At 34.8% G+C, this 11,760-nt stretch overlaps 1 protein-coding gene across 9 annotated transcripts; it reads left to right on the top strand.

Moving 5' to 3' along the window:
* Positions 1–6,014: 6,014 nt before the first annotated feature.
* On the top strand, positions 6,015–10,516 carry LOC147543341 (uncharacterized). 9 transcript variants are annotated; one of them, XM_086637171.1, is made up of 6 exons: positions 6,015–6,452; positions 7,135–7,190; positions 7,368–7,401; positions 8,358–9,315; positions 9,514–9,929; positions 10,104–10,516. In XM_086637171.1, exons 4-6 carry the CDS (start codon positions 8,395–8,397, stop codon positions 10,210–10,212), a joined length of 1,446 nt encoding a protein of 481 aa, XP_086493297.1. In that variant the 5' UTR covers positions 6,015–6,452; positions 7,135–7,190; positions 7,368–7,401; positions 8,358–8,394; the 3' UTR covers positions 10,213–10,516. The 9 variants fall into 9 exon arrangements, with proteins under 9 accessions (XP_086493297.1, XP_086493295.1, XP_086493300.1 ...); XM_086637175.1 differs by having other exon boundaries at positions 6,203–7,190; positions 8,388–9,315; XM_086637177.1 differs by lacking the exon at positions 7,135–7,190 and having other exon boundaries at positions 6,208–6,452; positions 8,388–9,315.
* Positions 10,517–11,760: the final 1,244 nt, after the last annotated feature.

Genomic DNA, 11,760 nt, shown 5'->3' with positions numbered 1-11,760 from the left:
TACTAACTAAATTGTTATCGCCCATGTCAATTCTTATGTACATGAGGGGACGTAATTTTCAACTACGATGTTTTCTTCATTTACATCGAACTTATGTTTACACTTCATTTACATCACGATGTAGTGGTTCGTGTTGTGTCATATCGTAATTCTAACTCTTGAGGAAATATTTTTTTTGCACAGGCGTACCAGGCAACCTCATTGAAGGAGAAGATGAAGGTGTTGGCAAGTGGTCGAAGAGGGTGGATGGATATTTGTTTGAAGTCCCTTAATTAAGTTGCCCCATATTACTAAATTACCATTCACGTAAAAATCTCCCCTCGAGGCAGGGGCGGCCATTATTTTTACTCCTAATGTTTTCTTGATTTACATTTAATTTCTTCTTACTTTTTATTTAGTTAAATAGTGATTTTGTGTTGGACATTATCGTATCAGTTTGAAGTAGATTTTCTTTTCTTGATTAGCCTAAGCACATAGATTATAAATGGTAAAGAAACGAATGGCAAAGTATAAATAATTCAGTTTGATGTATTCCCGTTTTATAGAAACTACTTCAACTAAAAATATTTAATCAAAAGAAAACAACCAAATTCCGATGTGAATATATAACTATGGATTTTTCTCTCAACTAAGGCAAAAGGGTAATTTTATAAAGAATTTCAAATTAGAAATCCTCAAATAAAGTTATTGCCAGAAATTATGCCCATTTAAATATTTGGTTGTGTCAATCTCAACCTTAAATTTCCACCATTAGAATTACCTATATGCTTTTTGAGCAGGCTAATTGCTAGGGTTGTATAGTGGTTCATGACCATTGTGATTGGCCCAGAGACTATATTATTCAACCAACTTACGAGAACACTATATCGATGTAAAACTAGGTGGTAACACCTTCTAGGGTTGGTCACACTAGACCACCTGCACACGACTAGTTAGGGATCATGAACTATCACGATATGTGGCCCCTACAAGATTAACATCGGTCGGTGATGTTATCGAAATTGCTCGTATTAGGAAGCACGACTGAACCAGTATCGCAACAACACCAAACACACTTTCACCAGGGATTAACAACTAAAATGTACTAATATCATTTCCTAGTTATTTTAATGTCTGGTTGGGAGAGTTAACCAAAATACTCCCTTTTAGCATTTTAATGGATACTGGGGGGGGGGAAGATCGAACATTTCAAAGAAAACCAATGTTTGGATCTATATAACTGTTTGGATCTATATAACTGTTTGGAGACGTTATATAGCTGTTTTAAATTTTTTTTATTTTCTTTTTAAATTTTTTTGGATCTATATAATTTTTTTATTTTCTTTTTAAATTTTTGCAAAGAAATTTATTTTCTTTTTAAATTTTTCAAAGAAAACCAACTATAATTTTTTTATTTTCTTTTTAAATTTTTGGATCTATATAACTGTTTGGAGACGTTAGATTCCTATAAAATTTATATATTTAGAAAGGATTTTTCACATCTTTCCAATACGATCCACTTTCAATACTTTTTCTTCAAAAGAAAATTTCAAAGAAAACCAACGTTTTTAGCATTTTTTTCGCAAACTTAGTTTGAATTTACGTTTTGCAAAGTGAGTTTCCATAAATTTATAGTTGTAAATAGGGTGTGCAAACTCGTTTTGCATTTAGAAATTGGGTTTCCGAACTCCAACATACTCATTTTGCACCTGTAACATGAGTTTGCAAACTCAGGTTACAAATCTCGCAATATTAGTTTGCAAATTTGTAACAGAAATACAACATAGAGAGAAGAAGAAAACTGACTTGTAGTTCTGCAATGTCTAGAGAGTAGATCCACTTATTAGAGAAAGAAAAACTCAAATACATCTAGAATTTTGAATAGATCTATAAACTCGTATAAATATATAAACTCGAATGATCTACAAATTCGATCTCAATGTAACTCTTTCACACTTTCACTCTAGTGAACCTAAATAATAAGCATATAATATTTATATTATGATGGCAACGCCGTTACAAGAGTGATGATGCTTCGCCAATCCTCTATAAACTCGATTAGCAAACATCATTAATAAATCTCGCAAGTTCGTTTTCGGATTTAGGTTTCAATGGAAGATGGAGGTAGAGAAATGGAGAAAGAAGGATAAAGGAGAAGAACCGAACTGCCGAAAAGGTCGAGAGAGAATGTGAGTTTTAATGTGTTAAAGAACCAAAAAAAATAGAAAATAATCTAATTGTTTTTTTTTTAATATTGACTACAATGGTCATTACAAAGGCATTGATACATCGATACGATGTGATAAGCACGATAACTGTCGAATTACACTATTGGCCTAAAGCCCAACGAATTAAATGGTCTAAAGTCCACATAAACTACTTTATTTATACCCAAGTTCAACATTCTTGGATTTGCACTTTCATGGCATCGAACCTGGGACCTCCGCATTGCGAAGTAGATGCACTGACCAACTGGGCTACCAGTTGTTGGCAAAAATGACCTAGTTACCCATATTATTTTAAACCTTATGTATCATTACATATAATATTTTGACAACTTCTAGTTAATAGATAAAGACACACGACTATTTAGTTATTACGTATAATTTTTTTTTACAAAACCAATTTTTTTTATTTTTATTTATTTGTTGAAAATAGAGTAAAAGTGCGATTACAAAGAAATAAGTTTTGGAATATATTTTCAGGATCTATTGCTTTGAGTTTTACTAGCCCATTTCGTTAGCTTATCAGCATGGGAAATTGTGATTTCTGGCGATGTAGTGAACTAAATGTTGTTAAACTTGGGATGAGAGCTTTGACTTGTTGAATCTGAGTTGTTGAATGCTAGTGTATCGTTTTTTAGTGCAGATGTTGGATTAGATTTTGGTTGTCGCTTTCAATGATGATATGCTTGTAGTTATGAGTAACCGCCCATCAGACTCCGGATAAAATGGATTTGACTTCACTTTCCTTGCTTGAACGAGCTCAGAGAGTTCCCACTTTTGCTTCAATGTATTTAGCTTGGGAATCATGGACAATAAAGTTAATTCCAATACAATTGTTAATGTCTGTAAACGAGGCATCTGTACTAATTTTAGTGTATGGGTAAACTGGCGGTGTCCAACATTGAGAACGTAATTGATGAGACATGGAAATGTCCCATCTGAGTCTCTTAATTTAGACAAGATAGTCTCTCTAGAGCAGTTACTCTCACGAATTACTCTCTTTTATGTTCAGGTACCTTTTTACAGAGTTACGCGTGCAAAACGGATAAAGTCGGAAAGAATACAGACTAGGGGCATTTTGGTCATTTGTTGATTCTGTTTTCTTGGTCAACATTAGTGTTCGGATGGAAAGTAGAGTCCAAGGCGAGCCCGTAGGCGAAAACGGAAGTCAAATCGGAGTCCGGATCAATGAAATATTCAAGGTCAAAGATTGGGGTCAAAATCATTTGACCAAGGGTCAAGAGGGACACGTGGCGCGCATCCAGGAAGTCATCGGAGGGACCAAAGAAGTCGCGGGCTACATTCTGTCACGGTCAGAAGTACACCCAGCTATTAGAAAAACACGGGATTATTTAACGGACCCGATTTAGCTGAGATACGTGGCAACATCAGGGAGCTGAGGCCGTACCATTTCCGTCCAGCCGCGAAGCACCGAATCCTATACAGATTTCCAGCAACAGAACACCGAGATTTTCTCTTCTCCGGCGACGAAGTTCGTTCGGATTTCCGTTTGAAATCTGGGGATAACGAAGAATCTATGGGCCGGGTCTATAAAGGAGAGAGGAGTTCGGCTGAGAGAAGGAGGTTTTTTTTTATCATCGGTTTTAGAACAGAACGGTAGAGAGAGAGAAGTTGAAGCTCGGCTGGGAGCAGGGCTCCTCTCAAGCTCAACTAGAAACAGAAATCAGAGAGAGAGTGAGAAGGAACGATAGATAGAACAGAACAGAAAAGGAGATAGAGAGAGAAACCGAGAGCTGAATCTCGGTTTTAATAGAGAAATAGAACAGTAGAGAGAGAGAGAGAGTTTTTGAGTATTTCTGCTTTTTCTTTTCTTTCTGATTGTACTCTTTATTCGTGAGAGATAGAGAGAGAGACAGAGAGATTGAGAAGAGAGTTTTGTAGAGAGAGAGAGAGAAAAACAGAAACTCGGTTTTTAAAGAAATAGTTTGATTTGTTTTTTTGATTCTTTGATTTCTCTTGTTATTTACTGTTTCTAGTGAGAAAGAAAGAGATAATATAGAGAGAGAGATTAGATTAAGAAAAAAAGAGAGAAAACAGGAAGTTTAGAGAGAGAAAACAGAGTTGAAGAAGGTGAGAAAATTATTTTCCCAGAAGGAAAATATTTCCGGGAAGACGAGAAAATCGTTTTCCCAGAGGGTGCGTTTGGCAGATTTCCGGGAAAAACAGAAGGAAATCAACTCCTTAAGGGTCTGTTTGGTGGGAAAATCGCAGAAAAGTAAGTTTCTTTCATCTTTTTCTTCTATTACTTCGAATATTTATCGTTTCTAGCATGAGTAGCTAAGTCTTTTATATCTAGGGTTTAGATGAAGTTTAAATAACTATTCTAATAATAAATTTATTACAGTTTTTATTGTTTTAACGATAATATCTTCCGGGTTTTTAGACCGTTCATGGACTGAAAACCTGAGTTATACAAAGAACTATCAAATTAGACCAAAATTAATTTGTCCTTAGAATTGTTAGGAGAACGGATTCGAAAACCCTAGGTTCCCTTTTTCTGAATATCGAAATATTTATTTATTTTTCTTGAGTTTTATATTTTAATTCTATTTTATCACCATCAAAACCAATTTTAAATCTCAATAGTTTTAAGGTTAGAATTAATTTAACTTAGTCTCTGAGGAACGAACCGGTCTTACCAGAACTATTACTTGACGCCCGTATACTTGCGGGTGGAAACCTATTTAGGTAACTTTTTAGGCCCATCAGTAATCGTTTAGTGGTTTTAACTACACGAGGAGTGCGGGGAAATGATAAAATTTGATTAATAACTTGAGTAGGTCTACAAATGATATCCTCAAAATATTGATCACATCGTGCTTTCCAAATGTACCATAAGATAGTAGAGAAATGGATGTCGTTCGAGGTACATGAGGTATTGTCTAAATCCTGCCAATATAAAATCCAATCAGAAACCGACTTAATGTTAGTTGATATAATGTTGAAATAAAACCAAATATTTTTAGTAAATTAACAGTGAAGAAGAGCATGTTCAGGAGTTTCGATCAAAATACAATTTGGGCAGTCGAAACGATTGCCTATGTATTTTCCAATTCTTTGACGAACTGGGAGCGCTCTCGAGCAACATATCCAAAGAAGGATAGAAATACGTGGGATAGTTTTAATCGTCTATATAAAAAGCTAATTAATATTAGTTTGAGGTTGAGAATGGTGAGTCGAGGTTAAATGATGATACATAGATCCTACAGTGAATTTTCCGGATTGAGTGAGGTTCCACTGAATTTTGTCTTGCACGTCTTCTTTCATATTCATGAATCTGATTAGGTGACAAGTGTGTTTGTCAAAAGTATTTTTCAAGATCTGATCATTCCATTGATTTTTATGAATAAGTTGAGAAACTTTGGTGAAAGTAGAATTATTAGGATTCGATAGTGGAGGGGGGAGTTCGGAATCCGATAGTCATTCCAAATGTTAATTTGAGAACCATTTTGCACTTCTCAAATAGCAAGAGTGTTTGTAACATCATAGTCCTTAAGTATGACTTTCTAGATCCAAGAATTCCCTTACTTAGCTAAATCCGGGTTAGGAGTGCGGTTATAATATTAAGTTAAACCCAAATTGCATTAGTTTTAGTTTTAAGGCGCCATGCTAGCTTGCTGAAGAAAGGTTCGTTATCTAAGTGAAGGTTGTGTATACTAAGGTCACCATGCTTTGATGCGTATACCTTTAATTTTTTCTCACCAGAAATATTTCTACGAAGTCGCTACGCGATATCTTTGGGAGTGACAAAACACTGCATCTGGTATCAAGGTCAGGAAGTCAAAATGTACCGTGGACATATGTTCACTGGTGTTATTTGGGAACGAATTTGGCCTGTTGAAGTAGGTGGATCCCATCATCCCACTAAAGGTAGAGAGAGATGTAGGGCCAGAAATAGTCCCACAAGCATAAATCTGAACTGTCGTTTGGTTCTTCCAACCCTTCTTTCGTTATGATGAACTTTTTTGAGTTTATTAGGAGTGAAAGTATCTTGTTCTTTTCTCCTTTCTACAGTTTCTAGGGATTTTGTCGTCACACTTCCGGCGAAGTAACCAGATTCCGGCATAAAATTACGTAATAATTTATGGCCTTTGACTTTACCTTGATGTAAAGAATCAGACCTCAACTCCAATTTTCAGACCTACGAGAATAACCAAGTTTATCGTATTTCCGTCCAAGCTCCTAATTCCTGGCTGTTAATTCTCTATCAGAATTGATGATGTTCAGGTATATAATATACATGAAACCCTAGAAAGCTAGAACAGAATACTCTCTCTCTCTCTCTCTAGCTCTAGGAAGAAGAAGCTTCGAATAGTTTTTTATAATCTGAAAACAACAAAAATATAATAAATAAAGAAAGTTTAGAGATCCGATGCTCATTCTCTCTCTAAAGACAAACCCTCTTTCTCTTTCTCTCTCTAAAATTAGGCTCAAATGAAATCAAATATCAAAACACAAGAGATTTTAGAAAGGGAAATTGCCCTAAAATAAGGTTTTCGATTGTATCAGTCTAGGGAAGAGAAAGAAACTAGAGAAAGAAACTAGAGAGAGAAACTAGAGAGAGAGAGAGAGAGTGTATATACAGGTAAGTATTGGTGGGGTGAAGTAAATGCAATAGTACAGGTTAGCTAAAAACAGAGTAGTAAGATTTGTCTGTGTTCTTATTTAATTCAATTTTATTTTATTTTTTTGATATTTAATACTAGTGGAAAAGATTGCCGTTTAATTAGGAAACCTTTCTGGAGTATAGCCGTTTCTCAAATATTATAAAAATCTCAAAACCTATTTGACTTCAATTGTTTTCTCTTTTAGGGCTCCTACTTGATTAATGCACCTCTAATACTTATAATCTTCTCTCTCTCTCTCTCTTTCTCTCTCTAAGGGATTAATACTTTTCTTCTATTGCTAGTTGAGATAGATATTTGAGATTTTCTCTGTCAAACAACAGCTCAGAAACTCCATCTGGTACACTTACTTATTTTTGACTTAATTGTTTTGTGCATCTAATAATTTTGTGTTTTTGATTTTTAGTATTGACTTCATGTTACATGATTTGGGAAGATGGGTCATCATCTTTTCATTTTTTTTTTTTAAGTTTTTCATTTCTTGTTCTTGCTCTTCTCTTTCACTCCCTTTTTGCAGGTAAATGATTTGTTCTTCTAGACTGACTAATAGGGTAATTTCTTTTGTTTCTTGATCCATTTTTAGTTATTTTAGTTTGGGTTGTTGTTGAATTTGTTGGGTTGGACTTAGATCCATTAAACTCAGCCAGATTAGAATTTTTAGTGAACTATTTTATGAGTTTTGGGTAGGATAATTTTGGGTGTTTCTCTTCAAAATATTGATTGTGTTCTTTGATCTAGCCACCAGTTAATCTTCACAATTTGAATCAAACACTTAGATTCAATATATCACTTAATTTTTGGTTGCTTTCTTTAGGATCTTCTGGGTTGTCATTGAGTTATTTAAATAACCATACAAATATAGTTTATAATATTTATATTCATGGATTCTTAGTCTCTTACTAGGCTACTCTTGAAGGGGTTAGCTAGGGTTACTGTTCTCTGAACTTCTTATTGACTTAGCCATTGCCACCCATTTTAAGATTCTTTTACATATTTGGAGTTTAGTATGGTATCTTATTTGTCTGTTTCTTATTGTTCTCTTAGTTGTATTTGAGTGTTCTTTACTTGTTCTCATTTGACTTTTATTTATCTTAGCAAGTTAGTAAGCATCTTGATTATTTAGTTTTTAATTCTTTGATCAATAAGATGGAGTCTTCAAGCCATATAATATAGAATTAACCTTAGCTTATGTAGTAAAAAGAATCGAGAAAAGGGGGAGATCTAGACCTCCCTCCTGTCTTGGAATTAAGCCCGTGTAGTTCGAAAATTGGTTTGGTATACGGATTGTAGTTCTTCATTTGATCAATGGGTTTATTAAAGACATCTTAGATCTAGTTCGCTATCTTAACATTTATCTCCGGGTCCTCCTGTGTCTTCATCGTTTTTATAATCGTGGTAGTTCGATTTAGTGTTATTTCTCAAATCCCTATCTTGATCATCTAAGTTTTGTTACTTGATATTTTTTTTCTCTTACATGATTCTGATCCTTTATATGTTCCATTTTCAGTCACTGAGATTTTAATCGTCCTGCATACAGTCGAACCATGTATGACCACTCAGTTTTGGCCCATGAACCGGATTCAGATTTTCTGGAAATTAGAAAACTAAAGCTAGATAATGGGGTTCTGATGGGAGGAAAGAATGATATCATGTATGATCCGATAAATGAACTTGAGGATAGAGATGAAGATCTGTTACATACTGAGAACCAAACAGGAGATGAATTCAGAAAGCTACCAGATTTGAGTGATTTAATAGATGATGAGGGTAATTTGAATGGTAGAAATAACGAAACTGGAGATTATAGAAACCCGTTTATCGATTCTCTGTACGACGATAAATTATCTCAGGAAGGGTCAGAATTATACAATGATTTCTCAGATTATGAAGATGTGGGAAATGGTTTAATAAACAAAGCTGGAGATTATACTAATCCATTTACTGACCCTAACTATGATGGTAAGTTTTCTGAGAGAGAAGTTCATATTTATACTGATAAGAGTGTGATGGAGTGTGAAATGCCTGAGCTGATTGTTTGTTTCAAAGAAGGGAACTGTAATGGCATTAAGGATATCGGCATTGACGAGGGACGTCGTTCTGATAACAAGGTTTTGATAGAAAATCTGACAGAAGATGCTAACAAACTCGAGTCTGAAAATGGAGACAGAATTTTCACTTCGAGAGATGACAAACTGATTTTTTCCGACGAGGTTAAAATTGAGAAGATAACTCTGATTCAAGAGTGTCATAAACCCATACAGGAAACGTGCGTTATTGGTAGAGACGAACTTCAAGAGAAAACTGATCAGCTACCTCACTTAGATGAAAAAGATGAAAATCTATATACAGGGTCTGACGACAAGGTCAAGCCCGATAGCGAAGTTGTGGCCGAAAACTGCAACAGTAACTCCTCTCAAGAACCATTCAATATTGATAGTGATGAAAGTCAATGTCAATTAGATCAGGTACCTTTATGCTGACATTGTGGCTTATAAGTTATAACCCCCTGTACTCTTTCTTGTTGGTCAAAGTGTTCATCTTATTTTCCCTAGAAGTTGGTCATTTTTGTTTTAAATTATGTGAATATGATTTTTCTGTTGTCATGAATGGGATAATCTCTAGCTATTATCTTAGAATATGATTTTATTTGAAAAAAATTGCAGGTTATGCTTGAAACAGGACAACATACAAGTTCTTCGACTCCTGTAGCTGAAGAAGAATCAAACAACTGCAACCAAGCTAGTGAGATTCCCTCACAAAGTGAGACGGCAAACGAGACCGTCACCTCAGATGTCGACACATTACCTAGCGGACTTGAAGACGAAAATACACATGAGAAATGTGTTCAAAAACCTCTAGAAGATCTAATGAGATTCGGTTTTGAAGAAGAATTAAAAGACAGTAAAATAGTTTCAAATCGAAGCATTCTTACTCAACAAGGGTATGGAGAGTCAAGTTTCTCTTCGGTCGGGCCGATATCTGGTCCACTTTCTTACTCGGGGGCAGTACCGTGTTCCGGAAGCATCTCTTATCGTTCAGATAGCAGCACGACTAGTGCACGTTCATTTGCTTTTCCTGTGTAAGTACTATGATTACCTCCTGCTTATATTTATTGTTCAAGTTTTCCTAACCAATATGAATTGTGACCCTAACTATCAGTATGAAACAATTCTCATAGAATTGTCAATCAAATAACTTATAACCGTTGAAATTGATAGTTTGGACCTTAATACTCTTTTTTGGGATTTTCCAGGTTAAATACAGAGTGGAATAGCAGCCCCGTGAAAATGATGAAAGCCGATAAAAGACATTATCGAAAACACCGTGGTTGGAGGTTATGGTTTTTTTGTTGTAGATTCTAAAAATTTCTTACTTGCTCCAATTTATTAGCTTAGTTCAGACATTATATATACACCACCAAAATATTGTTTTTGGTTCTGATATATTTTTTTTAGTACATCTCAATGTCCTTCCCTTGGTAGCTTGTATTATGAAGTAGCTACCAATTATCTTGCTCTGGTTTATCATTTGAATCATGAAATTGAGGCTAGTTGGTAATTTTTTGTTATCATTTGTAATACAATTTTAGAACCCTAGATATGGTTTCAAGCATGTTTAGTACTGACTTGTTGGAATTATAACAAACTGAGAGATTGTTATGTGCCACCTCGATTGTCATAGTTTTTTCTTTAGATGTTTTCAGTCACAATTTGAGATGTTCGTTTTTTGGAAAGTTTTACGGGCAATGTCTGTTCTTGTTAAAGGCAATGTGTTTTTCACCTAAGACTTAGTCGTCAAGTATGGTTAGAGGTCATGCCCATCTTCTTTCTTCTCTGACAAAAAGTCGGTGGTCGACAACCTCCGGTCGTCAGCCTTTCTCTATCTATACTATTGCTGGGAAGAAGGAAGAAGAAGACAGAGAAAAAGAAGAAGATGAAATTAAAAAGAAAAATTGTGGGTCAAAAGTTGCCGGGCGGCAACCATTTGGCGGAGAAAAAGGAAGATGGGCATTGCCTTCTATATACCACATTGCTTCTATAAATTTTGGGTTTTTAGTCCAAAAATCTACCCCTAAACACACATTTAGTCCACCCTAATATTAATATAGGATTTTAAGCCAAAATAATAATTATAATAGATATTTAGTCCAACTTAGTTAAAGTATGTTTATATGTCAATGTTATAGTGTTTTTCTGTCTATCGATTCTTGTTTTGTTTCATAAATTACCTGTTATTTATTGTTAAAGTTTCATACTTTATTTCATTTTTTCATACTTTATTTCATTTTTCTTTATATGTGTCATACATAACACATTATGTATCAACAATGTTACTTCAAAACGGAAAAGGACTAAAAACCAATTTTCTGAGAAAATTGGACCTTAAACCCTTTTTGAACTTTATTTTGGACTTAAAACTCACGGACCCTTGCTTCTAACCATATGTGGAATCTCCCTTGTTATTTTAGTTAACAAAATGTGAAATCTTGTCTGATTTGGTTACATGTCTGAATGGGTCGAATTAAGGCCCATTTCTTTCAGAATTTAAAACAAGTCTAAATGAAAGCCCATGTATAAAACTATGCAAAAGATGAATATACCCCCATACCGTCGAAATATATACTCTTTTACTTCATCTTCATCTTTCTTACTTCATCCCCACCACCATTAACGACAACACCGCCACCACCACCATTACCGACAACACCACCTTCTCGTTCTTTTTCTTTTTCTCTCTTTTACTCTCTCCGTCTCTCCAAAGTTTCAAAAGAAGAAATACAGAGAGACTTCACTAAAGATTCCTCAAACCCTGTAGGCTTCTCTGCCTCATCTTCCATTCGCCATGGCTTGAAGAAATAATGGAAATCGCGGTTTTGAAACCCTAAATGAGTTTTAGTGGAGGCAATGTTT

Source organism: Eschscholzia californica, unplaced genomic scaffold (assembly GCF_041429995.1).
Source record: "Eschscholzia californica isolate CP2 unplaced genomic scaffold, dmEscCali1.0.p SCAF_4, whole genome shotgun sequence".
NCBI lineage: Eukaryota > Viridiplantae > Streptophyta > Magnoliopsida > Ranunculales > Papaveraceae > Eschscholzia > Eschscholzia californica.
This window is presented reverse-complemented; position numbering and strand designations above follow the sequence as displayed.